Source organism: Mus pahari, chromosome 19 (assembly GCF_900095145.1).
Source record: "Mus pahari chromosome 19, PAHARI_EIJ_v1.1, whole genome shotgun sequence".
Taxonomy (NCBI): domain Eukaryota; kingdom Metazoa; phylum Chordata; class Mammalia; order Rodentia; family Muridae; genus Mus; species Mus pahari.
This window is the reverse complement of record NC_034608.1, coordinates 1,871,281-1,890,882: the sequence shown is the minus strand read 5'-3', so window position 1 is coordinate 1,890,882 and position 19,602 is coordinate 1,871,281. Positions and strand designations below refer to the sequence as shown.

The following is a 19,602-nucleotide window of genomic DNA, read 5'->3' as shown; positions in this document are numbered from 1 at the left end:
ACTTCCTATGCAGCCAAGAATGCACTTCAACTTTTAATCTTCCTTCCTCTGTCCCCCTAGGCCTGAGATTAAAGGCACACACCCACTAATCCCAGTTTATGCAGTGTGGGGGATCAAACACAGGGCCTTCCTTGTGCACGAAAGGCAAGCACTCTACCCAGTGAGCCACAGACCCACACCCTCAGCCCAGCCAGCAAATGTTAAGGACTTGGGAATGGGTTCCTGACCAACCTCTGAAGAGTTGATGCTGGATGTTTCTTGCCTGCAGTTCAGGGTGTGACGTCGCAATACAGATCCAGTGTTCAGAATAGGATTCCTAGCACCGTGATTTATTCCATCCATTCTTTAGAGTTTTCTCTGTCAATAGTCCTATCCCAGGTGGGTCATGACAGATACACATCTTGCTTTATCTGACTGGAGATGTTGTCTTTGCTCCTGCTTTGTGTGTGTGTGTGTGTGTGTGTGTGTTATATGTTTTGATGTGTGTGTGTGAGTGTGTTTAATGGAACTCGAGTTTATAGTTTATCTACCCCCGTTGAGCTTGCTAGTCCTATGCAGCTACTGTTCTGGGCTTGTTGCAAGCTGGCAAGCAGACATAGAGCTCAGCTGTCCTGAGGGAGGTGTTGAGGGTCAGGGCCAGCAGCGGGTGGGGCTGGCTACCCATCCTGGCCATGGGCCCTGGAGCCAGATGTTTGGGCTTAGCTGCTCAGCCAAACAGGGATAGGATGACTGAGTAATTAGGTACCCACTTGTTTGGGGCTAGCAGAAGGTATCCCGGGGTAAAGAGCCCTTGGGCTAGAACATCCATCACATACCCACACACCTCTCGTTTGCAGAAAAGCCAAAGACCGTCCCCCGAGTTGGGCTCTCTGGCAGATTCAGAGAGATGATCTATAGCTAGGGTCCACCTGATCCCACCCAGGGATAGAGACGGCTGTTTTTCCAATCTGGGGTGCTGCTCTATGACACTCTAACAAGCCAGGACAGGAAGGAGAAGGCAGCAGAGGCCCTACCCTCCCGAGTTTAGCTCTCAGTAGTTATTTAAGTCTTTGGCTTATGAGATTTGAGGACCAGAGAGTTCCCTGCATATGCCTTTGCCTGTTGGCGGGACCAGAGTGTCCATCTATTAAGACCCCTGGGCATTATCCCACTCCCTGCCCGAATCAGTAACTGGACCCTACTGGCCTTTACAGCAGTGCAGGGGCGCCAGGCTTCATCACCTTCAGTGACCTCTGAGTCGTGATCTGGGAAGAGAAGGAGGGACCGGTTTCCTGGCCACGGTTTCAGGGGTCAGAACTGGAGTTCGAGGGGGTGGAGTGCCTTCCAAGCTGGTCCTCAGTTTTCAGACCAGTAAGAAGAGGTGCAGAGATAGGAAGGCAAACTGCTCTGTTCGCTAAGATGGGGGAGTCATAAAAGTCCTAATCTGGAACCCCAGGATAAGGTCAAAGAAGGGGCATGGCCCTTATTGTTCCAGGGCTGGGTTGCAGCTCTACTGTGTGGATTTGATGATGGGCTAGAGGGCCCTGAGTCCTTTCTGCAATGCAGATCAAGACTCCTCCCTTGCAGGGCCATAGTAATGGTGATGGGAGGTAGTTTTCAGGTGGTGCATGCCTGAAATCCCAGTTCTAAGGAGGGTACTCTCTTCCCTCTGTGTCTCTCTGTGTCTCTCTGTCTCTGTGTGTCACACACACACACACACACACACACACAAAGATTTCACATGCTAGGTACAGAGAGCCATAGTTAGTTGTGTCTGGGATCACTTCTGTTTTTGAGGTTTTTTTCCATTAATTCATTTACTTTATGGGGGGTGCCTATGGAGGTTAGGGAACAACTTATGGGAGTTGCTTCTCTTCTTCTATTATTTGTGTTCCAGGCACCAAACTCAAATCATCAGAGCTTACATAGCAAGTGTCTACCCACTGAGCCATCTTGCTAGCCCTGGGCTAGGTCTTCATAAGTGGGATATGTACCACCTGGCATCTCTGCCTGTACATGAACTAACTCAGTGGTAATCCTCATCCTGTGGGCGCAGTGTGATCAATATTCCCATTTTACAGAGGAGAAAACTGAGGCTCTGAGAAATGAACAACAATTCCAGAGGGATACAGGCTGCAAGAATAGACACAAGCCCAGTTGGTTCGATGTGGGAACATAATCCTATCTGAGCTGGACATGAAGTTCAGTTGGTAGAATGCTTGCACAGTATACATGAAGCCTTAGGTGCAACCCTCAATGGTGCATAGAACCAAGTATGATACTGTACACCTTCATTCCTAGCACTTGGGAGATGCAGGCGAGAAAGTCAGAAGCTTGTGGGCATCCATGACAACACTGAATGAAAATGCCAGACTGGGCTACATGCATGGAACCTTCTCTCAAAAGGGTCTGGAGGAGACAGGCTTGGGTTGCCAATCGAGGTTGCTGCAGGGACTGGGGCACAAAATGGGGATAACAGATCAGTCACTCGCACCCCCATACCCTGCAAAGCCTAAGCATGCTCAGAAATACAATGTTCCCATCCAGTCATCTCCGCATGCCCATGAGACATACACTATTATTATCCCCGTTTATAGGTGGGGAACGGAGACTAAGAGGCTCAGTAGCTGGCTCAGGACTACCCCTAGCAAGGGCTCCACCCTGGCGTCCAGGCTGAGAGTGTGTCTCCTCCTCTGCTGAGCTGTGGTAACAGTACCCTCCCCAGTCAGTGTTAACGGAGATGGAATGACAGCCGGCTGCAGAGCCTCTAAACCAGAGGTTCTCAACCTGTGGGTCACCTTTCACAGGGGTCACCTAAGACCATCCCGCATATCAGATGTTTATATTATGATTTGTACCAGTAGCAAAATTACTGCTATGAAGTACCAACAAAAATAATTTTTTTTTTACCACAACGTGAGAAACTGTGGTAAGAGGTTGTACCATTAGGAAGGGTGGGAATCACTGCAAACAGAGTCTGATACAGACACACCCCGTAAGTGCTTGTCCGTATGACGATGATGCTATCCCACCCATTCGGACTCCTGAACAGTGTGCTCTGTCCTTAAAGCTGGGCACACCATAGCTGAGACAGCTTCCTGCCTCCACAGATTCATCAATGTCAGGACCGTCATAATGATCACCACTAGCATGATCAACATCAGCACCAGCATTGCTAGCACATCGGTGTCATCATGTCTCTGCCATTACCAACATCACCTCCTCATCACCACCATCACCACCATCATCACCATCACACTCACTGCGTTTCACCATCACCATCAATACCATCCCCACTGCAATCACCACCATCCACAGTTCACCATCACCACCACCAGTGCCATCATCACTGTTATCAACGCTATCTCCACAGTGACCATAAAATTACCTCCCCCACCATCATCACCTTCACAACTAACACCACCATCACCATCAACACACAATCACGGCTTTCATCGGTAACACCGTGACCACCATCTTCATTATACCACGGCACCACCACGCCGTCTTTGTCATCACGCTCATCGCCACTGACATCATCACACCATTACTGCCATCATCCCATCACCACGACCACCACGACCACCAACCACCATCGCAGCATTGTGACCATCACCATGACCTTCATCGTAACGTCATCCTGTCACTAACCATGATCCCTATCAACACCCCCGTCACCCCGCTATCATCATCAATACCATGAGCACATCAACACCATGAGCACATGAACACTGCCATCACCTCACCATGATCTCCAACACCATCATCGTGTTCAGCGTTATCACCATCGCCATCACAGGTGGACAAGTTAGGACCAGCATTGTGGTTCTGTCCCCCCAGAGCCCCTGCTCCCCAGTAACAACACCCACACTTTGGTTGTACATACTTTGGCTTTTGTTTAAGAGTATCTTAAGCACCGTGAATTTCAGAGTGGGTCACACATCTCCCCTCAGAGGCCTCTCCTCCTCCTCTGTGGTGATGGTCGTGGGCACAGGTGTGCTGGGGGGCCAGGCCACCTCTGCTAGCCTCTTTACAGTCTCACTCAGCTGCCCCAACCCCTGGGCAGCCTCTACCAACTGGGCTAGACCCAGCGCCAGGACTTGGCGCTCCTGCCGGTCCTGCTCCAGGACCCAGGTCAGTCTCTGCAGCTGGTCACCCACCTGCCTCACAGCACCCACCAGCTCCACCAAGGCAGGCGGCTCACAAGCCATGACCCTTACAGGTGGAACTGGGGACACACATGGTCCAAAGGGACCTGGGTTGTGATTAGGGGTTGGCTCTTGAGTGAGGTGGTCTGGGGAAGGTTGGCCCGATGGATGGGCCACAGAGGAGATGGGAAGGTCGGGGGTCACCATGGGGTCTGAAGCGGAGTATAAGGTCTGGCTTCTGGGTGGTTTGAAGGCATCTGTGGACAGTGGGTTCATGTTTGAGGCTGGAGAGGGCCTGGAGGGGCCAGACTTCGAGGCTAGCAAGAGTTCCAGGTTCTGCATCTGGGATGTGTCTGTGGACGGGGCTTCCTCAAAGGTCAGCTCTGGGGTTAGGCTAGCCTTGACCCTCGGTTGTGAAGTGGGAGAGGAAAATTCTGTCTCTCCAGGGGATGGAGGGGACTCTGTAGGGGCAGCAGGGGTTGAAGAAGGCTGAGTGTTGGTGGGGGATTGAGGACTTGTGGTGGGGTGAGGGCTCCTGGGTTGCTGAGGGTTTGTGGTAAGTTGAGGGGCCATGGTGGGGTAGGAAGTTGTGTTGAGTTGAGGGATGGTGGTAGGGTGAGGGGCTGTGAATGGCTGTGTGGGGGTCCTGGGGTTCATGGGGAGGTCTGAGGAGTCAGAACTTTCTGGGGTTATTTCAGGTGCTGGTGTTGTGTCAGATCCTGGAGTCAGCTCTGAGGTAGGAGAACGGCTGCTCACTTCCGAGAGCACAGAGGAGTCAGAGGTTAGCCCTTCAGGGGAGGTGGGCGTTGGGCTGACTGAAAGCTCTGGGGAAGGCGTTGGGAGCAAACGGGCATCAGGAGTGGACAAGGCAAAGCTCGCTGGGGAGGGAAGTCCTGGGGTGAGTGGAGATGGTTTGGGGGGGCTAGAGGTCCCCTCCTGCTTTGAAGCCGAGTCTGGGATGAGTTGTGGCCAGGAGCCAGAGGTCTGCCGTGAGCCAGAAGGCTCCGGTGAAGTGGAGGAAGCAGGGGGTGAGGTGGTGGGTGCTGTCCTGGCTGAGGTGGGCAGCGGCCGGCGCTCAGGTTTTGCCTTCCTTGGGGAACCTGGAGTTGGAGACAAGAGGAGCAGATCCGGTCAGAGGTCAGTCTGCCCTATTGCCCTATCCACGTATTCCGCAAAGTCCCTTGAGGAGATGACCAATGGGAAGGCAAAGATCTTCGTGACATCATGGGTCACCGGCAGACTTCACCAGGCCCTAGTGCCCCTCCTCCTCGCCTCTTGTGAGGTCCCTGCCGCCACCTGGTGGCCTATGCGGGGAACACACGTGCCTACAAGTACAGAGTAGAGAAAGAGTCCAGAGGACCAGAAAGACGAACACGCTTTGGGATAGGAGACGATTCCTAGGAAACACCCACGGTGAGACTCTATGTGATAACTAACGTTCACTGTCAACTTGACAGGATTTGGAATCACCCAGGGAACACAGGTCTGAACATGTCTATGTGGGCGATTACAGAGAGATTTTATTGAGGAGGGAAAAACCGTTATCAATCGCTTGGGCTGGGGTTCTAAACTGAATGCTTTCAACCCCAGCATTTTAGAGTCAGAGGCAGGAGGATGTGTGTGAGTTCGAGGCTGTCGCTCTGCTTGGTCTTTGAAGTAAGAAGTAGGTTACCCCTAGGAACTTGGAGCCCATCTCTGTACCCCGTAACACGTACTCCCCAGGCCTCTTCTTTACCCATGCCTCACCTGTGTCTGCACGGGCCCTTGGAGCTGGAAAGGGGTGGCCTGGACTCTTTCTGGTGCTAGTGATAACTGTGGATCCAGGCTTGGTTGTGGTGGGGGTCCCTTTGGACAGACCCCTTCCTGAAGGTGTATCCCACGTCCAGGAGAACTCGTAACCACCCCCGTCATCTGCAGATGTGTGGGGAAGAGAGTTGAGTCCTCCCTTCCACTTCGTCCTGCTGGCTCGTTACCACAGCTGACCCATCATCCGGCCCCTCTACAACCTATGTCACCTTGGCTACCAGTCAGGATGCTCTTGGCTAGTAAAAGCAGAAACTGAAGAGGTTATCTCATAAAGCAAATGCATGCATGATTCCGTTCGAAGCAATATTTTTTTTTTGACACAGTCTCAGGTAGCACACGCTGAACTTGAACTTACGTAGCTGATGCTGGCCTGGAATTCCAATCTCCCTTTACATTTTAAAATGATGTGTGTTTATTTGTGCATGTGTGCCTTCCACCACGTGTGCTCCGACAATACTAAGGCAGAGGTTTGTCACCAAGTACCTTATCTACTGAACTATCATGCTGTCCCAAACAGCTCCCTTTTAAGCCATAGCACACACATACACACGTGCACAAACGTAATACATTTAAAATAAATAAATCAATGGGTGACAATGAATAATTAATAAAAAACATTCCTGGGTCTCATAAATACTTAGAATACACAAACCTTTCCAGGCTGAATCACAGGGGAAAGACTAAAGACACAATTGAGCCCAGAGAAAGGCAACACTCCTGGCTTTGAAGAAGGAAGGGGCTGGAGCTGGAAAAGTCAAGAAGGCAGATTCTCCCCTAGGGATCGGCCCTGCCAACACCCTGATCTTAGATCAGTGAGACCCATGCCGTCTGACCTACAGAAGATCAAGAACATGAGCCACTAGATCTGTGGTGATGTTCTAACAGCCAGAGAGATCCATGGAGGCCCTTCTTAGAGCTTAAAGCCTACCCTTGCTGGGGCGGGAGAAATGGATTAGTGGTTAAGAGCATCTTTTGGGTTTCTAACAGGCAGCTTACAACTGCCTGTAACGCCAGTTTTAGAGTGGATGTCCTCTTCCGGTCTCATTGAGCAGTGTGTGTGCGTGTGCGTGCGTGTGCGTGTGCGTGTGTGTGCGTGTGCGTGCGTGTGTGTGTGTGTGTGCGTGTGTGTGCGCGCATGTGTGTGTGCGTGTGTGTGTGCGTGTGCGTGNGNGTGTGTGTGTGCGTGTGCGTGTGTGTGGGTGTGTGGGTGTGTGGGTGCGTGCGTGTGCGTGTGCGTGTGCGTGTGTGCGCGTGCGCGTGCGCGTGCGTGTGTGTGTGTGTGTGTGTGTGTGTGTGTGTGTGTGTGTGTGTGTGTGTGTGTAGCTTGGCTGTTCTGGAACTTGCTGCCTAGACCAGGTTAGTTTCAAACTCACAGAGGTCCACCTACTTTGCTTGCAGAGTGCTGGGATGAAGGATATGCACCACCATGCCTGAGCCATAAAGTAAGTCTTTAAAAAGAATCTTAACTGCCGGACATGGTGGCGCACGCCTTTAATCCCAGCACTTGGGAGGCAGAGGCAGGAGGATTTCCGAGTTCGAGGCCAGCCTGGTCTACAAAGTGAGTTCCAGAACAGCCAGGGCTACATAGAGAAACCCTGTCTCGAAAAAAAACAAAAAAACAAAACAAAACAAAAAAACAACAAAAAAAGAATCTTAACCATGTGACTATGCAAGTTTTCTCCCACAGGCCTTTGTCCACTTGAGAATTCCCTTCCTGGGGCCAGTGGATAAAGTCGCTCGCCGTACACCCTGATGACCTGAGTTATGCCCTGCCAAGACCCACATGGTGAAAGCAGAAAACCCAACTCATGGAAGCTGTTCTCCGACCCCACACGTGTGCCATGGCACACGCAATGAATTAATTAAACAACACTTCTCTTCTTGCTCTCCTCTGCTGAAGGATAATATCACATTTCTGGGTGGTTTTTCTTGATTTCTCTTCTATAAATAATCATTACAACCTTGGGATTCTGAACCGATGAATTGTTTTAGTAAGCAATGTTTTCTGTTCTAGGTGATGACATGGGCCTTCTGTACATTGGATTGGGACATGCTGTCACACAACTCCCTCCAGTCCCTGTGGAGTCTGGACTGGAGTCAGCTGAGTGAGTCAGAGCCCAGACTTGTGCTTTGAATGGCAGCACACATCATCCCAGTGTAATGAGTGAATGGCACTGGTTTGGCATCATGATGCATGCCTATAGTCCTATCACTAGGAGTTCAAGGCTTGCCTGAACTACACAGTGACTTCCAAGCCAGCTCAGGCTATGGAATAAGAAGGTCTCAGGAACAAACAAGAGCTGGAAGATAGCTCAGCTTGTAAAGTACTTGTTTTACAAACACAAGGTGTGAGGCCCAGAGCACACACTTAAAGAAAATATAAAGCTGGGTATGCCGACTGCTCTTGCAGTCGCAATGGTAGGGAGACAGACAGAGACAGGGCGATCTCCCAGGTTCATGCTTTGCCAGCCTAGCCTCGACTGAGTTCTGGGCCATTGTCTCATAAAAACAAGGTTTACATAGTGCCTAGGGAATAGCACCAGAAGTCGTCCTCTGGCCTCCACACACGCTGTCCATACACAAGCATTTACGCACGGTTATACTTACGTACATACCATGCACATATATACATAAGACACATGTAAATTGTTTGAAAGTCTCATCACACCTTCTTCTAACCCTTGGTATATAAAATTATCCCAAGAGTCTGCTTGTACAGTTTGTACTTTTAATTTATTTGCCCCACCCCCCCTCAAGGATTCCCCCTGCCTCTGCCGTCTCTGCAGTGCGCAGTGCCTTGCCCTGCGATCAATTCCACCACAAGGGGGCGCTGCAGGACAGGGAAACTGCCCTAATTGTGCAAAATGTTAAGTTCTGGAAATCCAGCTGCACTTGAACAAGGAATGAGGTCTCTAAAAGATCACTTCTGGTTCCAGAATTCTAATGATGAATCTCAATACCAGCAAGAGATGCTCCCGGATCCAAGTTACAAGTTCCTGAAGCCTGCTCCCTAGTTCAACTCTACAGGTGGAGCGCGAGAATCCTGGTGGCCAATCAAAACGTGCAGCGCCCCTGTGACATAAGGAGGTGCTAGGCAGAAGAGCAGGTACCTACCTAGCCAGGCCTGACTGCATGCCGGGTTCCAGAAAGGATGCAAGCGGATCCTCTAATCAGTGACAGGCAGAGGGACACACAGAGAGAGGCAGGAAGCATTCACAATCAAAGGTGTATGCAGAGAAAGTGAAATGAGGGAGACAGAGAAACAAGGGTGCGGAAGGCAGTGGGTAGGGCACAAATAGTGTCAACCTCGCTCACTGAAATGAGGGTCAGGAGACACAGGGAGAGAGAGAGAGAAAGGACGGAAGCTAGCAGAATTAAAAAACAGAAAGTGTGACTCAGAACATGGCAGTAGCTGACTGAAAAGAAGTTGGAGTATGCGTGCCTGTAATCCTAGCTGGTGGGTGTGGTCAGGGGGATCAAGGCCAGCCTCGGGTACATAGAGAAGCCCAGCCTGAGCTATAAAAGAACAGCTCAAAAGTGGGGCGGGGCAGAGGAGAGCAAGAGAGGGAAAGGAAGGAAAGAGAGAAAAAGAGAAAGAAGGGAAGGGAAGAGGCTGGAGAGATGGCTCAGCGGTTAAGAGCACTGACTGCTCTACCAGAGGTCCTGAGTTCAATTCCCAGCAACCNCATGGTGGCTCACAACCATCTGTAATGAGATCTGATGCCCTCTGCTGGGTGTCTGAAGACAGCTACAGCATACTCGTATACATAAAATAAATAAATCTTAAAAAGAAAAAGAGAAAAAAAGAAAGCCTGTCTCAAGAAAGGGAAGGAAGGAAGGAGGGACACGGATGACATGTGGCTGGAGTAATAAATCAGAAGCAGGGCAGATGGGATGGATCAGCACCCAGCCTGACAATTCTAGTTGTGTACCTGGAACCCAAATGGTAGAAGGAGAAGACTGACTCCTGCAAGTTGTATACACACACACACACACACACACACACACACATACACACACATACACACACATACACACACATACACACACATACACACACACACATACACACACATACACACACACACATACACACACAAGCACATGCACATGAGTGCACTTGTGCACACTCTCATACACATGCACACGCACAAATCCATGCATGCGAGTGTACGCACATACATATGAGCTCGCACATGCGTGCATATACACATATATATGAGTGCGTGTGTGAGCACACACTGTGGCATATGGCTCTGAGCACAGGCGTGCATGCACACACGTATACAATCAATCGATCTAACAAAGAAAAAGGAAGGAAAAGGGAGAAAGCTACAGAAGGGAGGAGATAAAAGCAGAGGGTCTGAAAAAGACAGTGGAGGGGGAACCCAAGAAGGCAAGAAGAGAGGAAGTCACATGAAATACAGTGAGTGATGGGCAAGGTGGTACACGCCTAGTAATCCCAGGGCTGGGGCCTAGTAATCCCAGGGCTGGGGACGGAGAGAACAGGAGTTCTAGGCCTGCAGGGACAACGAAAGAAAAAAGAAAAATCAAACTACTGAGAAATGGGGTGAGATGGTGTCTTGAAAGGAAGATACAGGGGCTGGACCGATATTTCAGGCTGTTCTCCCAGAGAAGCCAGGTTCAATTCCCTGCACCCACGTGGCTGCTCACATCCGTCTGTAACTCCAGTTCCAGGAGGCCTAGTGCCCTCTTCTGGCCTGTGTGGGAACTGTATGCACATGGCACAGACAAGCATACAGGCAAAAACAACCGTACCCATAAAATAATGTAAAAGGTGTGGAAGGAGTATAGAACTTTAAAGAAAAACTGGAAAAAAACAAGAGATACTGCACTGGGAAAAACAGAGTACTAGAGAGGAGAAGAGAGTGGGAACAAATCCCGTGGGAGAAAGAGCACTCCCAGCTCAGGGTGGCAGCTCAGGGGCCAGGGTGGATGGAGATCCCCGGTGAGCATCAGGGATGGAAGGACACAGACCATAGCAAGACAGAAGCCACGGAGAAGCAGAAGGGCAGATAGATGTCATGTAAGGCACTGACTCTCATGGGTGGGGCTGGGAAGGGCAGGAGTTAGAACCTGTGGTCCAGGAGGGTCCTGTCTGTGTCTGACCTAGATCCTGGCTGAGACAGAGCATGGAGCCGTGTGCTGACAGGACAACCCTGAGCTGAGGGCTCTGGGTCATTTCCTGCAGACGCTCTGGGTTGAGGGGCCACTGCCTGGTCGCTTTGGTAGGCTTGGTACTAGCTGGTGCCCTCTGATCGCACGGAGCCACACGCTGTCCTCTGGAGAAGATGAATACTGTCAAGCCCAAGAGTGGAACACATCGAGGCAAGCCTGCCAGGACATGGGGGCCTAGGCCACCTGTTAGAGATCTTTGTGGCTGATCACAGTAGCACATATGTTTGTAATGCCAACACTTGGGAGGAAAAGACACGAGGTTCAAGGCAAACCTCAGCTACATAGCAAGTTCAGGCCAGTCTGGGGTACATGATACAGCACCTCAGAAACAAAACAAAACAAAACAAAACAAAACAAAACAAAACCAGGTGGACGCCCTGGCCCTTGTGGATAGAACTCCATCATCTTTCCCTTGACCTCATCACACATGCCTTGGCCTATGCACCCAGGTCGAGTCCCTCACCTGTGTCTGGAAGGCTCTGTGTTGCTGGAGAGTGGACTCCAGTGTTTGTAGCGGTAGCCCAGGAAAGTGTATGTCCAGGCCGCGCAGCCACTGTGGTCCCTTTGGTCAGGTCCTCTCCGGAAGTGGGGTCCAAGGTCCAGGAAGGATAATCGTCATCATCCGTGTATCCTGGGGGAGAGACAGGCAGCTTGTGCCTCTTCCTGCTAGCTGAGGTCCCCTCCACTGGGTTTCCCTTCCCTGCCATAGTCTCCCGAAGTAACCCTTTCCTGTTCTCACGCTGAGACCCCCTCCAGCAACGCTGAGCCCCCTCCAGCAACGCTGAGCCCCCTCCAGCCCGCTAGACGCCATTCTGTCCCGCTCTAACTCCACCCCCTCGGCCTCCCTCGCTGTCCTCTGGTACCAGTACAGGTGAGCACCACGTCTTCTTCGTGGTCACAGTTGTGCTTCCCCCACGCCCCCGAGGGGCAGTCACTCAGTGATGTCTCACTTCCCTTACAGCCCATGTCATCCAACCAGATGGGCCCGGTGCCAGGGCCATAGTGGGTTTTGCCTACTCGGGGCCGGACCTTTCCGCAACCCAGCTCCCAGCAGGCCACTGTGGCATCCCGGAGGTCCCAGCTGTCATCACAGACTGTTCCCCAGAGTCCGGCATGCCACACCTCTAGCCGGCCGGCACACCTGTTGGGCCCATCAGCCAGACGAACCCGGAAGGGACCTGGGGGAGGCGGGAGGCTCTCAGGTTAGGAGGTGCAGGGCCACCTCCCTGTCCCCACCCTTTTAACTCTCTACTACTTACCTGCTGGCACGGGGACTCCAGCAGTTGGGGTGGCAGCTGGATCTTGGGATGATTCCAGAGAACCTTCTGGGTTCTCACCAGATGGCTCCAAGGAGGTCTGAGGGGTTGGCGTTGTGGTAGCCTCAGAGGTCACTTTTTGGGGTCCTTGAGTGGACAGTGACACCACAGGCTCTGAGGTCCACTCCCAGGGGACCCTAGGGGTCAGCCTTTCAGTGGTATGTGAGGACTGCCTGTGGGGAGCCTCGGTGGTCAGTCTCCTTGGTGACTCAGGGGTACGTGGGGTTGGATTGAGGGAGGTTGGGGTGCCTGGGACCCTGGAACGTTTGGTGGTTGGCATCCCAGGGGGCTGAGTGGTTGGTCTCTTTGCATTTTTAGTCACCCATTTCTTGGTACTCTTGGGTGCTTTCCCTGGAGCCTTTGTGGGCTTCTGAGGCACACTGGAGGTGAGACCGGCAGAAGCTTTGGTGGTTAGCTCTCCCGGGAGCCAGGCGTCCTGATCCCTGCCCAGCCCAGGGAGCCAGCTCCAACTGAAGGGGTCTGAGATGGTATCCAGGCCGGGGGTCCCTAGGAGGCCGGGAGGGAGGAGAGATAAGATCACGAGGGAAGGTCTCGCCCTGTCCTGCTAACCCATAGCCTCCGCCCTCAATTCACTTAGGAAAATAGAAGTCTGTTGGACTGAAGAGATGGATCTGTGGCTAAGAGTACTTGCTGCTCTTCCATAGGACCTGGGTTTGATTCTTAGCACACACATAGTGGCTCACAATTGTCTGTAACTCTAATCTCAGAGTCTGGTGGCCTCTGCTGGCCTCCAAGGACTCCAGACAAGCACATGGTGCACAGATCCACTTGCAGGCAAAATACCGGCACACTTAAAAATTAAATAAAAGCAATCTATACTAAGTGTGCTTGTCCCCTGACCATTTCGAGCGTGTCTGCAGTGCATTATTCCCTAATCATCTCTCTCACCCCTACCTGCCTCTCTCCCCTCTTCATAACCTTGGGGTTTTGACATGCAATCCATCAAAGGCCATCTGTGTCACGGATGGATTGAAACTGTCATTAAGAGCCTGGTACAACAGTTAAAGCTACTTTGAGATCCCATCTCATCCCAGTCAGAAAAACCATCATCAAGGAAACAAATGACAGCCGATAGGAAATGGAGTCCTCCCTCACTCTTAGTGGGGGTGTCTAGTGGTGTAGCCACTCTGGGAAGCTAGCGTGCAGATTTCACAAAAAGGCTGGGGCTGGGGGCCAGAAAGACAGCTCAGCAAGGAAGAGCCACACAAACAAATGCATGCACATGATTAAAAATGATAAAGTCGAGCCGGGCGTGGTGGCGCACGCCTTTAGTCCCAGCACTTGGGAGGCAGAGGCAGGAGGATTTCTGAGTTTGAGGCCAACCTGGTCTACAAAGTGAGTTCCAGGACAGCCAGGGCTACACAGAGAAACCCTGTCTCGAAATCCAATAATAATAATAATAATAATAATAATAATAATAATAATAATAATAATGTCAATATTTTTTTAAAGGCAAGGAATAGGGGAACTCAGGATAGCTACCCCACGCTTAGGCACACACCCTAAGGCAGCGGTTCTCAACCTTCCTAGTGCTTTGACCCTTTAATGCAGCTCCTCTAGTTATGGTGAACCCCAACCATAAAATTATTTTTTGTTGTTACTTCATAACTATAATATTATTGCTGTTATGAAACATTATATAAATATCTGATTATTCCAGGGGTCTTAAATGACCCCTGTGAAAGGGTAATTCAACCCCTAAAGGGATCGCAACCCATGAGTTGAAAACCACTGTCTTAAGGGCTTCATCTCTTAGTAAGGTAACAGCTGCCTATGTTTTTACTCTTGGAGACAGGAGCAAAGCTGTCCAGGCAGGCCTTGAACTTGCGATCCTCTTACACCATCTCAAGTAACTAGGATTATAAGTCTGCCCCACCAAGCCTGGCTTTCTTACACACACACACAGACACACACTAAAAATTTACTTCTATTTGATATATTTTCCCTGCATGAATGTCCATGCACCATGTGTGTTCAGTGCCTGCAGCGACCAGAAGAGGGCATCAGATTCCCTACCCACCAAGTGGAGTTAGAGAGCTGCCATGTGGGTGCTGGGAATCAAACCTGCCTGGGTCCACTTCAAAATCAGCCAGCACTTTAAACCACTCAGCCCCTGTTTGTTTTCCCATGACAAGGTTTCTATAGCTCAGGATAGCCTTAAACTCATAAGAATCCTCCTGCCTCAGCCTTCCAAGTGCTGGTACCACAGGCTTGCTCTATCACCACTGCCTTTTCTTTCATATTCAGTATCCTCGGGAGTGGCACGAAGCCTGCAGGCCAATGCCCTGCTCCCCATCCTCCCGTGGCTCCCAGAGGGGACAGAGGCAGGGCTGATGACTCTAGCTTTTTTTTTTTTTTTTCAATTTATTTTTCTTGATTTACTTATTACATCTAAGTACACTGTAGCTGTCTTCAGATGCACCAGAAGAGGGCATCAGATCTCATTATGAATGGTTGTGAGCCACCATGTGGTTGCTGGGATTTGAACTCAGGACCTTTGAAAGAGCGGTCGGTGCTCTTAACCACTGAGCCATCTCTCCAGCCCCGACTCTAGCTTTTGAGTCACCAATCTCCACACTCTGTCTCTCTGGTTAGGCCACCTAGGCAGTCAAGGCTGAACCATGCCCAAGATAAGTACGGCTGCTTTGCCCTGGCTCCAGGAAGATGACCTCTAAGCCCTTGGACTGTTCTTGCCTGGTAAGAAACTCTTTATATGTTTGGGGGAGGCAGCTTGCACCATGTTAAGTCCATACTGACAATGTGACCTTCTCAAGAGCCCTGAATGCGGTCAACCAAGCCCCTACCGATAGATAGATAGATAGATAGATAGATAGATAGATAGATAGATAGATAGATAGATAGATAGACAGATGGACAAACAAACAAACAAATAAAACCCGTAGACATCAACACGTGTTGCTGGGCTAACCCAGCACCGTTTACACCCCCTCGCACACTTGGACTTCACACCTAAACTCTATTCCATGTGTGTTTTCCCTTGGCTGAACTTAACCTGCATCTTCAGTATACTGAAATACAACCCTGAGCCTCTCTCATTGCTGGGAGTCCCTTAGCAACAGAAGGAACGTCAGTGTGGTCTCAGAGACCTCCCAAACACTACTGCTGGTTTGCAATAGCTTGTCTATGTTCCTCTTGCCCTCCATGAGGCGTGTGCTTCTCAAAGACCTGTACCACATTTGTTGCATTCTGAGCACCCAGCTCCTAGCTCAGTATCTAAGAACGGAGTTGGAAACCCTCCTATAAATGGGGGGAATGCACTGCCGGAGTTCATGTGAATTAGCCCTCACTTTGGCTAGACATAGGCTATTTGAATGGGGTTATATGAGCTAAATACCCAATACAGAGCTGGAGCTTACGGTACTCAGTCAAGTTAACACCACCCTTAGCCTCCACTGCTAACTCTTGGAAACCCTCCTAGAGCCAGTGGGTGGCTAGTGCATCCTCACCAGTGCAGGTAACCCCGACATCCTCATTGTGGGCGCAATTGTGTTTCCCCCAGGAAGCAGCAGGGCATTCTGACAGTGAAGCCTCCGTCCCCACACAACCTACGTCATCCAGCCAGATGGGGCCTGCACCCCAGCCAAAGCGTCCTGCTGCGGGGTCCGGTTGCCGAGGCCCCCCACAGCCCAGCTCCCGGCAGACCACAGCTGAGTCTCTCATGTCCCAGCTGTCATCACATACTGTCCCCCAACGTCCGTCATGCCATACCTCCAGCCGGCCAGAGCACCTGCTGGGTCCAGCCACCAGGCGCAACTGGGGGGACCCTGGAATAGAAAAAAAAAAAGAAGCAAGAGTCAGGGTCAAAGAGCCCGGCTAGCACTCTGAGCCTTCATCTACCTGCCTTCCACCTTCCTTTCTAAATGCCCATCAGCTGCCTCAGCCCTGCTTTTCTCTTCACGACCCTTCAGCTCAGGTAGCAGGTACTGATCTAGATCTCTCCTGCACTGAACACAGAGCCAAGCAGAGCTGGCTGGCTCCTCAGAAAGATAAATGTAAAATTACCATATGATATAGAAATTCCACTCCTAGGGAAACACCCAGAATACATTGAAAGGGGCCTGGCGAGATGGCTCAGTGGGTGAAGGCACCTGCCCTCAAGCCTGACCACCCCAGAAGTCTGATCTCTGGGCCATCCACATGGTGGAAAAAGTGTTCTCCGACCCATGTGTACCGTGGCACGTGTGCACACATGCACGCACGCACGGAGGTAAATGTGATTTTAAGAACTTGAACGTATCTGTTAACATTTAATCATTTCATTATTATTAGAAATTCTGACGAGAGACATGCCTGCTCCTGACGGTACCCTCCTCATGGTTCAGAGAAGAAACTGAGCATCGAGACCTCCACATGGAGTTGCTCCAGTAACGGCAAGGCAGCCACTAGACAAAACCTGCCCTATTCATCTGCAGACAAAACCCTGTCCAAAGAGGACAAACAGACGTGGGCTAAGCTCTGCCAAGACGGGGTAAGCTAGCCCTTCATATTCCTGTTGTATTTCAGGGTCTGTCAGATGGTTCTGGGCCAGAAGGCAGAAGACAGATGCTCTGACGTTATTAGAAATTAGGGGCCTGCCGGGCGTGGTGGTGCACGCCTTTAATCACAGCACTCTGGTGCACGCCTTTAATCACAGCACTCGGGAGGCAGAGGCAGGAGGATTTCTGAGTTCGAGGCCAGCCTGGTCTACAAAGTGAGTTCCAGGACAGCCAGGGCTATACAGAGAAATCCTGTCTCAAAAAACCAAAAAAGAAAAAAGAAAAAAAAAAAAAAAAGTTAGGGGCCTAGAAAAAAAAAGGGGGGGGCTGGAGAGATGGCTCAGTGGTTAAGAGCACTGGCTGCACTTCCAGAGGTCCTGAGTTCCAATCCCAGCAACCACATGGTGGCTCACAACCATCCGTAATGATGTCTGATACCCTCTTCTAGTGTGTCAGCTATAGTATACTTACATATAATAAATAAATAAATCTTTAAAAAAAAAAAAAAAAGAAAGAAAGAAAGAAAAGAAATTAGGGGCCTGTCCAGGCAGGCAGCTGTCTCCACAATTTGTTTAAGTTTTTGAAAGCTATGTTTTTGTGCCTCCTATATATTCAGGTTATATTTCTTTCTTTCTCGGATTTCTGACAGGGTTGAAGAATAGTTATAGTCTCATAATCAAACACAAGTTGTCTAACATTGAGAGAGATTGTATAGATTTGAAAGGATGGTTTTCAGGTGGTAATGCAAGCTAATATCAGAACATAATTCAGATATAAAAGTATAAACTCTTTAAGTTTGGATAGATGGTGGAATACTTTATCTAATTGACAAATATGATGAACTAGATGTTATTTATATATCATACTTTGTAATTTACATAATTGTTATAGTTGAACTCAATGTATGTCTGAGAGAAAAGAGCCCTGTTAATCGGATAAAAGGGGGGAAATGAAGTAGGTTTGGCTTAATGCTGCTTGTGTTATAATATTAATTTTGGTTCCCCAAACTGCTTCCATGAGTGTCTGCACATAAAACACTGAGGGACCTGGCCCCCAGTTGAATCCAATTGGTAAATAAAGATGCCAACAGCCAGTGGTGTGAGAATGAGACCAATCAGGAGCACAGAGTGGGTACCACTACACTCCAACTTATATGTATCATGACACGTGCATACATTCACAAAGATAGACATGATTCGGGCTGGAGAGATGGCTCAGTGGGTAAGAGCACTGACTGCTCTTCCAAATGTCCTGAGTTCAATTCCCAGCAATCACATGGTGGCTCACAACCATCCATAATGAGATCTGACGCCCTCTTCTGGTGTGTCTGAAGACAGCTACAGTGTACTTAATTATAATAATAAATAAATCTTTAAAAAAAATAGACACGATTCTAAAGCCGGACTTGGTGGCGCGCGCCTTTAATCCCAGCACCTGGGAGGTAGAGGCAGGCGGATTTCTGAGTTCAAGGCCAGCCTAGTCTACAAAGTGAGTTCCAGGACAGTCAGGGCTATACAGAGAAACCCTGTCTCGAAAAATCACAAATAAATAAATAAATAAATAAATAAATAGACATACTTCTAAAAACTTGAAAGCATTTGTTATCATACACCTGCTGTAAATGCTGTGCTAGTCACAATAATTCAAATGTGCTCCTTAGTGTATCAACAGGTAAACAGGAAATGGTAGTGACCTTTGCAATGCACTTTGAAGTGCACAGTGCAGCCCAGGCTGGCCTCAAATTCATAATCCTCCTGCCTCAGTCTCCCAACTGCTTAAATTGCAGGAGTACTGTGCCCACTGCACCAAGGGGGTTACTTTATTTTATTTTTTAGAGTTTTTAAATATTACATTTATTTATTTATTTATTTGTGTGTGTGTGTGTGTGTGCATGTATGAATGCACAAGGGTGTGTGGTTGCCACCACATGTATGTGAAGGTCAGAGGAAAAATTTGAGAGTCAGGGCTCACCTTGCACAGTGTGAGTCCTGGGGATCAAATTCAGGCCACCAGGCTCGGTGGCCTTTACCTACTGGACCATCCTCTGGTACTGAGGGACAACTTGTGTTTGTGTGAATGTGTGTGTGTGTGTGCATTCATGTGGAAGCCAGAGGTTGGCATCATTCTCTAGCTTGGTTTTTGTTTTGTTTTGTTGTTGTTTTGAGACGGGGTCTCTCGCTGAGCTTGGGGCGCACTGATCTGGCTTAGACTAACCGACTAGCAGGCCCCAGGGGTCTCTCCCTCCCCGGTGCTGGAGTCAGACATATCCACTGACGCACCCAGTTTTTTTAATTTGGCCACTGGGGATCTGAACTCAGGTCCTTGTGCTTGCAAGTTAAGCACTTACCCAACTGAGCCCTAATTGTTTGTTTGTTTGTTTGTTTGTTTGTTTGTTTGTTGAGACAGGGTTTCTCTGTGTAGCCCTGGCTGTCCTGGAACTCACTCTGTAGACCAGGCTGCCTCTGCTTCTGCCTCCAGAGTGCTGGTATTAAAGGTGTGTGCCACCACCGCCTGACTCAAAACAATTTCTTTTCTTTTTTTAAAGGTTTATTTATTATTTGTATGTAAGTACACTGTAGCTGTCTTCAGACACACCAGTACACAGCATCAGATATCATTACGGATGGTTGTGAGCCA

General features: G+C 49.7%; 1 protein-coding gene across 1 annotated transcript in view; it reads right to left on the bottom strand.

Annotated features, from left to right (window-relative positions):
• Positions 1 to 3,898: 3,898 nt before the first annotated feature.
• The window catches only part of Ssc5d (scavenger receptor cysteine rich family member with 5 domains), a 20,500-nt gene continuing 4,796 nt past the window's right edge, over positions 3,899 to 19,602 (bottom strand). Inside the window, exons 8-13 of the mRNA XM_029532048.1 lie at positions 15,937 to 16,254; positions 12,392 to 12,955; positions 11,996 to 12,310; positions 11,596 to 11,763; positions 5,874 to 6,038; positions 3,899 to 5,227 (exon numbers count right to left, since the gene is read on the bottom strand). Of these exons, the coding sequence (XP_029387908.1) occupies positions 3,915 to 5,227; positions 5,874 to 6,038; positions 11,596 to 11,763; positions 11,996 to 12,310; positions 12,392 to 12,955; positions 15,937 to 16,254 (2,843 nt within the window). The 3' untranslated portion in view covers positions 3,899 to 3,914. The remainder of the gene's footprint in view (positions 5,228 to 5,873; positions 6,039 to 11,595; positions 11,764 to 11,995; positions 12,311 to 12,391; positions 12,956 to 15,936; positions 16,255 to 19,602) is intronic.